Source organism: Mustelus asterias, chromosome 7 (genome assembly GCF_964213995.1).
Source record: "Mustelus asterias chromosome 7, sMusAst1.hap1.1, whole genome shotgun sequence".
Taxonomy (NCBI): domain Eukaryota; kingdom Metazoa; phylum Chordata; class Chondrichthyes; order Carcharhiniformes; family Triakidae; genus Mustelus; species Mustelus asterias.
In genome coordinates this window covers 3,880,004-3,894,028 of record NC_135807.1, presented here as the reverse complement: position 1 = coordinate 3,894,028, position 14,025 = coordinate 3,880,004, and the positions used below count along the sequence as shown (strand labels likewise).

Genomic DNA, 14,025 nt, shown 5'->3' with positions numbered 1-14,025 from the left:
AACTACACTTCTGGTTTGAGATATTTTCTGATATTCAAAACATACCCTGCCGTCAGTGCACCTTCTCTGTTTCCGTCTCTGTCCCGTTCTCCAGCATCACAAACAGCTTTTTGTTAAAAGTTGATTTTTTAAAATCCAAATGACAAAAATCCATTCTGTCTTCAACACCAAATATTTCTGAGCAGAATTTCCTCTGGGCTTTCAAATTCCCTCCGCTCCTTCACTGAGTGGGTGGGTGTGGTTCCTGGAATCATAGAATCCAGTCTTGCAGAAGGAGGCCATTCGGCCCATCCAGTCTGCACCGACCACAATCCCACCCAGGCCCTATCCCCATTACCCCGCACATTTACCCTGCGAATCTCCCTGGCACTAGGGTCAATTTAGCATGGCCAATCCACCTAACCCGCACATCTTTGGACAGTGGGAGAAAACCGGAGCACCTGGAGGAAACCCACGCAGACACAGGGAGAAAGCGCAAACTACACACAGACAGTCATCCGAGGCCGGATTTGAGCCTAGGACCCTGGTGCTGTGAGGCAGCAGTGCTAACCACTGTGCCACCATGCTGCCCAGGCATCTTACCAAGGCCCTCTCCCCCACCCTATCCCTGTAACCCCACACATTTCCCATGGCTAATCTACCTAACCTGCACATCTTTGGACTGTGGGAGGAAACCCATGTAGAGACATGGGGAGAATGTGCAGACTCCGCACAGACAGTGACCCGAGGCCTGAATTGAACCCGGGTCCCTGGCGCTGAGAGGCAGTAGTGCTAACCACTGTGCCGCCCTAAGAACATTCATGGATAATATGTTTTTTTTTAATTAACAGTAATGCTTCTGGGGCTAATCGTAAATCTCACTTCATCAAACAATTTCACAACCTCCCTATTTAAGAATTAAGATTCTGTATCGGGACTTGGAATGGCTTTGTTTTGGAGCCATTCTATTTTCCATTTTTTAGTCAATTTACAAGTGTAACTGGAATCATTCTGAATGTTACACAAAGGCCAATCAGAATTGAATACATTTACAGCACAGGAGGCCATTCAGCCTGTTGTGTGCATATTTTTTTAAATTGTGGGACATGGGTGTCGCTGGCTGGCCAGCATTTATTGCCCATCCCTAGTTGCCCTTGAGAAGGTGGTGGTGAGCTGCCTTCTTGAATCACTGCAGTCTACAGGCTGTGGGTTGACCCACAATGCCGTTGGGAGGGAATTCAAGGAATTTGAACCAGCGACTGCGAAGGAACTGCTGATATATTTCCAAGTCAGGTCACTGAGTGGCTTGGAGGGGAACTTTCAGGTGCTGGTGTTCCCATGTGTCTGCTGCCTTTGTCCTTAAAGATGGAAGTGGTTTAGCCAACAAGTAGCCATCCAGTCTAATCCCATTTTCCAGCTCTTAGTCAGTACACCTGTAGGTTCCTGCAAATCAAACACAAATCCAAGTATTTCTTAACTGAGAGTTTGTGTCTCTACCACCCCGTCAGGGAGTGAGTTAAATATGAACATAGAAGTTAGGAGGAGTCTGCCATTTTGTCCCTCGAACCCACTCTACAATTGATAAGATCATGGCTGCCTGATTGTGGCCTCAACTCCACTTTCCTGCCTCGTCCAATCAGCTTTGAGCCCCTCGTCAATCAAAAATGTGTCTAACTCAGCCTTATGCATAAACAATTACCCGGCCTTGGCAGACTAATGACCCTCAGAAAAATATTCTTCTCATCTCCGTCTTAAATAGGAGACTCCTTATTTTTAAAAGTGTGCCCTGGTTCTAGTCTCTTAATAACACAGAAACAATGGCATGGTGGCACAGTGGTTGGCACTGCTGCCTCACAGCGCCAGGGACCCGGGTTCAATTCCCAGCTTGGGTCACTGTCTGTGTGGAGTTTGCACATTCTCTCCATGTCTGCATGGGTTTCCTCTGGGTGCTCCGGTTTTCTCCCAGAATCCAAAGATATGCAGGTTAGGTGGATTGGCCATGCTAAATTGCCCCTTAGTGTCCCAAAGATGTGCAGGTTAGGTGGATTGGCCATGATAAATTACCCCTTAGTGTCCAAAGATGTGCAGGTTAGGTGGATCGTCAGTGCAAGAAAAATTGAATAAATGGTAAAATATCTTGATAGAAGCTATGGAGAAGTATGTACCATCCAGATTTTTGGATATAATTCCTACAGAGCAGAAGAGGCCATTCGGCCCATCGAGTCTGCACCAACTCTGACAGAGCATCTTACCCTGGCCCTATCCCTGTAACTCCACATATTTAGCCTGTACATCTTGGGACACTAAGGGGCAATTTAGCCTGGCCAATCCACCTAACAGTAAGTAGAAACTCCCCGTGCTTCCATAGAGAACACCACGAGTTGTGCAGAATGGCCTTTACAAAGGCTAAGAATCGTGTTGTCAATGGAAGGATGTAGAATCCACTCTGTGTGATGACGTCTCCGTCAGCTAGCAGTGAACTATCGAGATATCGGAGACATTAACTCCGCTGCTCTCTTCACAGATGCAGTTGAGTGTTTCCAGCATTTTCTGATTATATTTCAGATTTCCAGCTTCAGCAGTATTTCTGGTTTCAACCGAAGGACTTTCCCAGTTGTTTTTTGTGTTGTCGCTTCTTACTGTGCCATCATGTGGTGGGAATTTCACACTGCACCCCGGATTCCTCAGTAACACTCGCTGCTGCTCTGGAACTTGTAGTTCCGGTAGGAATATCGGGGAAAGGAGGAGGCTATTTATCCTCTTTCAGCTTGTTCCACCATTCGGTGAGATTGTGACTGATCTGTAACCTCGCTCCATTTACTAGATTGACACCTGGAAGCAGTGGGTTGTCCTGTGAGGAAAGGTTTGACAAAGGCTCGTTTCCATGGGAGTTTTGGAGAGTGAGGGGTGGTTGAAGTGTATATGATCCGGAATGGTAGTGACAAGGTGGTCATGTTATAAGAACATAAGAACTAGGAGCAGGAGTAGGCCCTTTGTAACTGACCCTTAAACTAAGGGGAACAACTGCTCCCTATCCACCCTATCCATGTCCCTCATAATCTTGTACACATCGATCAGGTCTCCCCCTCAGTCTTCTCTGCTCCAATGAAAACAACCCAAGCCTATCCAACGTCTCTTCATAACTTTGTCAGCGTCCTGGTGAATCTCCTCTGCACCCCCTCCAGTACTCACGTCCTTCTAATAATGTGGCGGCCAGAATTGCACACAGTACTCCAGCTGTGGCCTCACCAAAGTTCTATACAATCCAGCATGACATTTGTAATCTATGCCTCGATTGGTAAAGGCAAGTGTCCCATATGCCTTTTTCACCACCCTACTAACATGCCCTTCCGCTGCCAGAGATCTGAAAAAGGCTGCCCCTTTTTTATTCTTAACCTCTCCTCACAAACTTCATTTGATGCCCCCTCCAAGATATCATCTCCTTCCTGCAGTAACTGACTCCTTAACTCATAATGCAATACCTCCTCCTCTTTTACTCCCTCCCCTGTCTCACCTGAAGATTCTATATCCCAGAATGTTGAGCTGCCAATCCTGCCCCTCCTTCACTCTGTGATGGCGACTATATCATAATTCTTCAATCCTCACCCTTAACCTTCCTCCTTGTGTCATCAGATCTGAGAGGGAAAAGAATATTGAATATAGAACAGTACAGCACAGTACAAGCCCTTTGGCCCACGATGTTGTGCCGAGCTTTGTCCGAAACCAATATCAAGCTATCCCACTCCCTATCATCCTGGTGTGCTCCATGTGCCTATCCAATAACCACTTGAAAGTTCCTAAAGTGTCCGACTCCACTATCACAGCAGGCAGTCCATTCCACACCCCAACCACTTTCTGAGTAAAGAACCTACCTCGGACATCCCTCCTATATCTCCTACCATGAACCTTATAGTTATGCCCCCTAGTAACAGCTACATCCACCCGAGGAAATAGTCTCTGAATGTCCACTCTATCAATCCCCCTCATCATCTTATAAATCTCTATTGAGTTGCCTCTCAACCTCCTCCGCTCAAAAGAGAAAAGCCCTAGCTCCCTCAACCTTTCCTCATAAGACCTACCCTCCAAACCAGGCAGCATCCTGGTAAATCTCCTTTGCACTCTTTCCAGTGCTTCCACATCCTTCTTATAGTGAGGTGACCAGAACTGCACACAATATTCCAAATGTGGTCTCACCAAGGTCCTGTACAGTTGCAGCAGAACCCCACAGCTCTTAAACTCAAACCCCCTGTTAATAAAAGCTAACACACTATAGGCCTTCTTCACAGCTCTATTCACTTGAGTGGCAACCTTCAGAGATCTGTGGATATGAACCCCAAGATCTCTCTGTTTCTCCACATTCCTCAGAACCCTACCTTTGACCCTGTAATCCGCATTCAAATTACTCCTACCAAAATGAATCACCTCGCACTTATCAGGGTTAAACTCCATCTGCCATTTTTCGGCCCAGCTCTGCATCCTATCAATGTCTCTTTGCAGCCTACAACAGCCCTCCACCTCATCCACTACTCCACCAATCTTGGTGTCATCAGCAAATTTCCTGATCCACCCTTCAGCCCCTCCTCCAAGTCATTTATAAAAATCACAAATAGCAGAGGACCCAGCATTGATCCCTGTGGTACACCGCTGGTAACTGGTCTCCAGTCTGAAAATTTTCCATCCACCACCACCCTCTGTCTTCTATGAGATAGCCAGTTACTTATCCAATCGGCCAAATTTCCCTCTATCCCACACCTCCTTACTTTCTTCATGAGCCGACCATGGGGGACCTTATCAAACGCCTTACTAAAATCCATGTATATGACATCAACTGCTCTACCTTCATCTACACACTTAGTTACCTCCTCAAAGAATTCAATCAAATTTGTGAGGCAAGACTTACCCTTCACGAATCCGTGTTGACTATCCCGGATTAAGCTGCATCTTTCTAAATGGTCGTAAATCCTATCCCTCAGGACCTTTTCCATTAACTTACTGACCACCGAAGTAAGACTAACCGGCCTATAATTACCAGGGTCATTCCTATTTCCTTTCTTGAACAGAGGAACAACATTCGCCACTCTCCAGTCCTCTGGCACTTTCCCCGTGAACAGTGAGGACCCAAAGATCAAAGCCAAAAGCTCTGCAATCTCACCCCTTGCCTCCCAAAGAATCCTAGGATATATCTCATCTGGCCCAGGGGACTTATCGACCTTCAGGTTTTTCAAAATTACTAATCTTCCCTCAGAACATCTACCCCCTCCAGCCTATCAGCCTGTATCACACTCTCATCCTCAAAAACATGGCCCCTCTCCTTGGTGAACACTGAAGAAAAGTATTAATTCATCGCCTCTCCTATCTCTTCTGACTCCATGCACAAGTTCCCACGACTGTCCATGACCGGCCCTAACCTCACCCTGATCATTCTTTTATTTCTCACATAAGAGTAAAAAGCCTTGGGGTTTTCGTTGATCCGACCCGCCAAGGACTTCTCATGCCCCCTCCTAGCTCTCCTAAGCCCTTTTTTCAGCTCATTCCTTGCTAACTTGTAACCCTCAATGGACCCAACTGAACCTTGTTTTCACATCCTTACATATGCTTCCTTCTTCCTCTTGACAAGACATTCAACCTCTTTTGTGAACCATGGTTCCCTCACTCAGCCATTTCCTCCCTGCCTGACAGGGACATACCTATCAAGGACACCCAGTATTTGTTCCTTGAACAAGCTCCACTTTTCATTTGTGCCTTTCCCTGACAGTTTCTGTTCTCATCTTATGCCCCCTAATTCTTGCCTAATCGCATCATAATTACCCCTCCCCCAATTGTAAACCTTGTCCTGCCGTACGGCCCTATCCCTCTCCATTGCAATAATGAAAGACACCGAATTGTGGTCACTATCTCCAAAGTGCTCTCCCACAACCAAATCTAACACTTGGCCCGGTCCATTTCCCAGTACCAAATCCAATGTGGCCCCACCTCTTGTCGGCCTATCCACATATTGTGTCAGGAAACCCTCCTGCACTCACTGTACAAAAACTGCCCCATCCGAACTATTCGACCTATAAAGGTTCCAATCAATATTTGGGAAGTTAAAGTCACCCATGACAACTACCCTGTGACCTCCACACCTATCCAAAAGCTGGGGGTTGATGTGTCATCTGAAAAATGGCACCTCTGGCAGCGCAGCACACCCTTGGCACTGTTGTGGAGTGTCAGCCTGCACTAGAGTCTCTGTGGTGAGAATTGAACCATGAAGCTTTGGAAGGTTGCAAGTGTTAAGCCTGTGAAGACAGCAATACAATTTAGTTTTATATTCATCGCCCCCAACTCTTGGATTTCTTCTGTTTTGATTTGACTCTGATATATAAAGTTAAATTACCCTCAATTCTTTTCATCCCTCTCACTCCTCCTGTCTCAAGTTTCAATCTTTGTTGCCACTCATCCCTTTGAACCATGGCATGAGTCCATTCAGCTGATGGTTTTTGTGTCGACACTTTCCTCAAGCTATTTAATTAGTCCTACTTCCCAGAGTCCTGTCATTATTTTCTTTTTCAAGAATTTATCTAGTTTCCTAAATCAGTCTAAGTCAGTTAGGATTATGTTCTCTGGAGTTTAGAAGAGTGAAAGGGGATCTCATAGAAACTTTTAAAATTCTAACAAAATTAGACAGGGTAGATTCAGAAAGAATGTTCCCAATGGTGGGGGAGTCCAGAACTAGGGGTCATAAACAAAGAACAAAGAAAATTACAGCTCAGGAACAGGCCCTTCGGCCCTCCAAGCCTGCACAGACCATGCTACCTGACTTAACTAAAACCCCCGACCCTTCCGGGGACCATTTCCCTCCATTCCCACCCTATTCATGTATTTGTCAAGACGTCCCTTAAAAGTCACTATCGTACCTGCTTCCACTACCTCCCCCGGCAACGAGTTCCAGGCACCCACCACCCTCTGTGTAAAAAATCTGCCTCGTACTGTCCCTCGCACCTTAAACCTGTGCCCCCTAGTAATTGACTCTTGCACCCTGGGAAAAAGCTTCTGACTATCCACTCTGTCCATGCCCCTCATAATCATAGTTTGAGGATGAAGGGTAAATCTTTTAGAACTGAGGTGAGGAGAAATTTCTTCACCCAGAGGGTGGTGAATGTGTGGAATTCACTCCCACAGAATGTAATTGAGGCCAAAACGTTGTCTGATTTCAAGAAGAAATTAGATATAGCTCTTGGGGCTAAAGGGATTGAGGGATATGGGAGGAAGAGGGATCAGGATATTGAATTCGATGATCAGCCATGATCAAGATGAATGGTGGAGCAGGCTCGAAGGGCTGAATGGCCTCCTCCTGCTTCTAGTTTCTATGTTCCCTTTGAAAATGCCGATTGAATCTGCTTCCACCACCCTTTCAGGCAGCGCCTTCCAAATCATTGTAACTTACTGTTAAAAGATTCTCCCTATGTCATCACTGCTTCCACTGCCAATTACATAAAATCTGTATCCCTGGTTGTCAAACCTTCTGCCACCTCTTTCTTTCTCCCTGTTGCTCTTGTTCCTGTTCTCCTTGTTCTTTCTCTCTGTTCCCCCCTCACGCGCTCCCTCTCTCCCCCCACTCCCTCTCTCCCCCCACTCCCTCTCTCCCCCCACTCCCTCTCTCCCCCCGCCACTCTCACCATCACTCTGACTTTCTTTCTCTCTTCCCTCCCCAGGTGCGTAATCTGCGATTAGAGCAGGAACAGGAGAAGAACAAGATTCTTTCAGAAGCTCTGCAGACTCTGGCCTGTGAACATCATGAACTCGAACAGTCTTTAGTCAAAGGGTCTCCACCGCAGAGCGTACTGAGTGATGATGAATTCTACGACGCTGTATCAGGTCAGTGGGTAAAGGATTCGCTGAGGTCAGAAATGGAATTCCGAGTTCTACAAGTTGTAAGCTTCAGGTTGACTTTGGGAGTGGGAGATTACCCAAACAAGGGCTGAGCACAGAAGTGTTTCTCGAGTATTTTGTTAACAAGCAACGAAAAGTGATGCATCAGCCAATTAGAAAGGAGAGTATCCGGCCCTGTCGGGTGAGAATGCGGCACCAGTCCTGGAGAGGGAAAGGCGGATGGTGCACTCTGAGTGTTGATGTTTGTAACTTCCTGCTCTCTAGCTGAACTGTTCTGAAGCATCCTGCCTCTCGTGCTCACACGAAGCCCAACACAAACTGGAGGAACAACAACTCATCTTCCAGTTAGGCACCTTCCAGCCTTCTGGACTTAACATTGAGTTCAACAACTTCAGACAGTGACTGTGCCCCTCCATCTTGGCTCCCCCTTTTTGTAGTTTGTTGTTGTTTTGCACCTCCTTGGCCTGTTCCAATGCAACCCCACCCTTCCCCACCTGCTCCTCCTCACCCCTCCCTCACTTGGCCACCTGTCCCTTGTTGTTCAGTTGCTCCCATTAGCACATTTTGCCGCGATGAGCACTCTTCGTTCCTTAACGGCACCATTAACATTCCCCTTTGTCTCATGTCCATTACAACTCTGGCAATCTCTCCTTTGCTAACCGCACCCCCCTCCCCCCACCGAGTCCTTCCATTCTGCCCCACCTCCTCTCCTAATATATAATTCATTACTTTTCTGTAGAAGGGTCGCTCAAACTCAAAACACTAACTCTGTTTTTCTCTCCATAGTGGCTGCCAGACCTGCTGCATTTTCCAGCATTTTCTGCTTTTATTTCAGATTTCCAATATCTGCAGTATTTTGCTACCTCATGAGGACTGCACCCCACCCCCCCCCAACTCCCCCACCGCCCCGAGCACTCCCAGGGCAACTTCCTTCTGACTGTATACCACTGTGCCACCACCTCTCGTGGTGTCAGGGGCATTGTCTGTGAGGTTGCATGAGTGTTACTATGCCAGGCTGTTGATTTGATTTGATTTATTATTGTCACATGTATTAACATACAGTGAAAAGTATTGTTTCTTGCGCATGCTATACAGACAAAGCATACCGTTCATAGAGAAGGAAACGAGAGAGTGCAGAATGTAGTGTTACAGTCATAGCTAGGGTGTAGAGAAAGATCAACTTAATGCAAGGTAAGTCCATTCAAAAGTCTGACAGCAGCAGGGAAGAAGCTGTTCTTGAGTTGGTTGGTACGTGGCCTCAGATTTTTGTCGCTTTTTCCCCAAGGAAGAAGGTGGAAGAGAGAATGTCTGTGGTGTGTGGGGTCCTTAATTATGCTGGCTGCTTTGCCGAGGCAGCAGGAAGTATAGACAGAGTCCATGGATGGGAGGCTGGTTTGCATGGTGGATTGGGCTACATTCACGACCTTTTGTAGTTCCATGCGGTCTTGGGCAGAGCAGGAGCCATACCAAGCTGTCTTACAACCAGAAAGAATGCTTTCTATGGTGCATCTGTAAAAGTTGGTGAGAGTTGTAGCTGACATGTCAAATTTCCTTAGTCTTCTGAGAAAGTAGAGGTGTTGGTGGGCTTTCTTAACTATAGTGTCGGCATGGGGGGACCAGGTCAGGTTGTTGGTGATCTGGACACCTAAAAACCTGAAGCTCTCGATCCTTTCTCCTTCATCCCCATTGATGTAGACAGGGGCATGTTCTCCTTTACGCTTCCTGAAGTCGATGACAATCTCCTTCATTTTGTTGACATTGAGGGAGAGATTATTGTTGCCGCACCAGTTCACCAGATTCTCTAGCTCATTCCTGTTCTCTGTCTCGTCATTGTTTGAGATCCGACCCACTACGGTGGTGTCGTCAGCAAACTTGAAAATCGAATTGGAGGGAAATTTTGCCGCACAGTCATAGGTGTATAAGGAGTATAGTAGGGGGCTGAGAACACAGCCTTGTGGGGCACTGGTGTTGAGAATGATCGTGGAGGAGGGGTTGTTGCCTATCCTGACTGATTGTGGTCTGTGAGTTAGGAAGTCTAGGATCCAGTCGCAGAGGGAGGTGCCGAGGCCCAGGCCACGGAGTTTGGAGATGAGTTTTGTGGGAATAATAGTGTTGAAGGCTGAGCTGTAGTTAATTAATAGGAGTCTGACATAGGTGTCCTTGTTATCTAGGTGTTCCAGGGTTGAGTGCAAGGCCAGGGAAATGGCGTCTGCTGTGGACCTGTTGCGGCGGTAGGCAAACTGTCGTGGATCCAGGTAGTCTGGGAGGCTGGAATTGATTCGTGCCATGACTAACCTTTCGAAGCACTTCATAATCATGGATGTCAGAACCACCGGCCGATAGTCGTTAAGGCACGCTGCTTGGCTTTTCTTTGGTACTGGGATGATGGTCGTCTTCTTGAAGCAGATAGGGACCTCAGATTGGTGTAAAGAGAGGTTGAAGATGTCTCTGAATACCCCCACCAGCTGATCTGCGCAGGATCTGAGTGCTTGTCTGGGTACCCCATCCGGACCAGTCGCTTTCCTTGGGTTCACCTTCAAGAAAGCTGCTCTGACATCTGTAATGGTGACCCTAGATACAGGATCATCCAGAGCTTCCAGGGGGGAAGGCATGCTCTCCCTGACCTCATAAAGCTCTCCTAATTTTGGCACAGACCCCCAGATTTTAGTAAGGATTTTGTAGAGTTGATAGGGCTGGATTTACCATTGTAAGTTCATTTATTAGTGTCACAAGTAGGCTTACATTGACGCTGCAATGAAGTTACTGTGAAAATCCCCTAGTTGCCACACTCCGGCGCCTGTTCGGGTACACTGAGGGAGAATCTGGCACGGCCAATGCACCCTAACCAGCACGTCTTTGAGACTGTGGGAGGAAACCGGAGCACCCGGAGGAAACCCATGCAGACACGGGAAGAACGTGCAGACCCTGCACAGACAGTGACCCAAGCCGAGAATCGAACCCGGGTCCCTGGCGCTGTGAGGCAGCAGTGCTAACCACTGTGCCACCCCAGAATCAGAATTCCCTGATTCTAAGCAGCTTGTTGATCTGTCTCTGTCATGGGGAAACAGCTCTCATTGTAATACCAGAATATCTTTGAATTACTTTGTGAGGCGATGGAGGCTGGGATATAGATTGTACAAAGGCGCATTGTACTGACCGAGTTACATGTTAAGTGTCACTCTGTGTGTTGACTCTCAGTAAAATAAAGGAATTTACTGATTGGACAATGTCCCCAAGAGTGTTTGCTCGGCCTGCCTTCAGAGAGGGAAATATTTGGGCAAAAGGCAGGGTGTTCAGTCGGTAATGATGGGATGCTGCTGATTTGGCCTTGATTTCTGCTGTCATCCAGGTGGGTGAAGTGCAATGATTGTCCAGTTCCATAAAAGTAGAATACTAGGAACCACTTGCAGGAGCGACTGAAACCACAGAAACCCGACTTTGTAACCAGGAATATGCCGTATAAAACCAAAGAGATAACGGTAAAGCTATCCCGGACACTGGGTCAGCCAGTGCTGGAACACTGGGCGGGATTTTCACCCTCTCTGCAGTGTGCTTCATGGCGGTGGGAGGCAATGCGCTGCTCGCTGGTGGTGGGATCTTACCGGATCACCGTTGTCAACCGGATTTCCCGTTGAACGCATCCCTCGCTGCTGGGCAACCTGCGGTGGAGGTGCATCATCGGCAGGGTGGCACGGTGCAACAGCGGTTAGCACTGCTGCCTCCCTCAACTAAAGTGTAATAGGGGCGGCCCAGTGCCACAGTGGTTAGCACTGCTGCCTTGTAGCGCCAGGGACCCGGGTTCGATTCCCGGCTTGGGTCACTGTCTGTGTGGAGTCTGCACGTTCTCCCCGTGTCTGCGTGGGTTTCCTCCGGGTGCTCCCATTTCCTCCCACAGTCTGAAAGACGTGCTGGTTAGGGTGCATTGGCCATGCTAAATTCTCCCTCAGTGTAACCCGAACAGGCGCCAGAGTGTGGCGACTCGGGATTTTCACAGTAACTTCATTGCAGTGTTAATATAAGCCTTTGTGTGACACTAATAAATAAAAATAAAATTGGAGATGGTCTGTCTGTTGAGGTAAAAGCAGCACTCTGAAATGCCAGACATTATTCCCACTGAGAGCAAACATCAGATGGGCAATGGAGAGGTGGCACAGTGGTGAGCACTGCTGCCTCACAGTGCCAGGGACCCGGGTTCAATTCCAGCCTCGATTTCCAAGGGAGTGAGAAATTAGAGTATGAATGGAACAGTAATTGTAGATGGCTTAACGCTGACAGACTGTGATGGAAATGGAGGCAAATTATCAAACTGGATTTCAAACTGTCTGGACAATGGGAAGGAAAGGCGATGAGTGGAAAGGCTGAATCCCCTCAAGGGCGGTCATCTGTATTACACTTGCCTTAATAGTTGCTCTGTGACCTTTTTTAATGTAAGTACGTCACATTTTTAGGTGGTAATACACGCTCAGCCATTACCCTGGCGTGGAATTTGTGCTAAATAATGTATGGCCACTTAAACTAAAATAGCAGCATAAAGAATGAAGGAGGAGATCGGGTGAAACGCACCGACCATCCAGATTATAGAATCAATTACTCTCCTGAACTCCTGTGTGATGAACTTGGAATCACACAGAATGTTAAAGTTTGATTCCCAGCTTGGGTCACTGTCTGTGTGGAGTCTGCATGTTCTCCCCGTATCTGCGTGGGTTTCTTCCGGGTGCTCCAGTTTCCTCCCACAGTCTGAAAGACGTGCTGGTTAGGGTGCATTGGCCCTGCTAAATTCTCCCTCAGTGTGTCCGAACAGGCGCCAGAGTGTGACGACCAGGGGATTTTCACAGTAAATAAATTGCTCACAATTGCTTTAGTCCCAGTGTTGAAAATTCACTTGCGTCTTTGCCAATGATTTTCTTCCAGTTCCTGCTAACGCGCTCTGTAGGTGCATGAGAGCGGGATGCATTGTGGACATGGTTCCTGCCCTGCTCCAGTAAACTGCAATACCTGAAACGCACGATGACAACTTAAACTTGGCTGGAGTCCCAGCTCCTGTTGATGTATTCTGTTCAAGTGGGTCACAGTTGCAGTTTTCACCCTGTTCCTGTGGCACTGGAGGTGCTTGGAGTCGGCACTGACAACCCATGGCACAAGACAACCAGGCAGAGCACTTGCAAGGTAGCATTGATGTAAACATGTTAGGGTAACGCTGCGAGGAGAGGAAGAAAATATTTCTTTCCGCGGAAATAAAACAGAAAATGCTGGAAAAACTCCGAGCTGTGACGGGGAGACATTCGGGCTTGACACACTAACTCTCGATACATTAACTCTCTTTCCACAGATGCTGCCAGACCTGCTGAATTTTCCCAGCGCTTTCTGTTTTTATTTCAGCATCTGCAGTGTTTTGCTGTTAGTTTCGGCAGTTTGAACCAAGTATTTGGACGGTGTTATGGGGGGAGGGGGGGAAGAGGGGGAATGTTCCACTGGGGTAGGAAGGTGTTTGAATGAATCTGATGCTGAACATTGACATTGTGGTCAGAGTTGATGAAGCCGGCAGCTTGGACCATGATGAATAACGTGTCTGTTCGTGATGTGGTCATTATTCTAACAGGCTGATTAAAATCTACTTTTGTCAGATTAATTTTCAATCGCAAGATTAAAATCAATATAGATCCCTTGACCTATTTACCCATTAACCGGAATAGCGAGATACAAAAGAAAGGCTGTTGTTTTCTGGTGCCAATTTTTGAATATTTGGAAAGGAGTAGTCGTTAATGGACACGTAATTATTTTTTATTTATTTCAATTAAGATGCTTATTAAATGCCCTCCTTACTGCCTCAGCTTAGTAGCCCCTTGACCTGCCACTGAATGAATTCATTGGAAACTCCGTCGCAAAGCTAACTCAGCTGAAGCAGGTTGGCATTCTGTTCCACTGACGTCACCATCTCACTTAAAATTCATGAGCAAGAATGTTTTGTATTCTGCAGGAAATGCGTGACTTTAGTGACCTGGTACTACGAGGGAAATCATGATTAAAAACTGACTATACAATTACAGCATTCTTTTCTAAACTTAAAACTCACTTGACAAATATTTTGTCCCCATTTGTGCTTTTCACGTAGATTTATATTTCCACAAAATTACACTGACAAACCAATTTTAAAATCGATCTGTGCACTTGTGT

At 46.9% G+C, this 14,025-nt stretch overlaps 1 protein-coding gene across 2 annotated transcripts in view; it reads left to right on the top strand.

The window, feature by feature from the left end:
* The window catches only part of osbpl1a (oxysterol binding protein-like 1A), a 314,225-nt gene that overhangs the window by 211,159 nt on the left and 89,041 nt on the right, over nucleotides 1–14,025 (top strand). For both annotated transcript variants that reach the window (XM_078215603.1, XM_078215604.1), the window contains one exon: nucleotides 7,674–7,836. In XM_078215603.1, coding sequence (XP_078071729.1) covers nucleotides 7,674–7,836 — 163 coding nt within the window. The remainder of the gene's footprint in view (nucleotides 1–7,673; nucleotides 7,837–14,025) is intronic.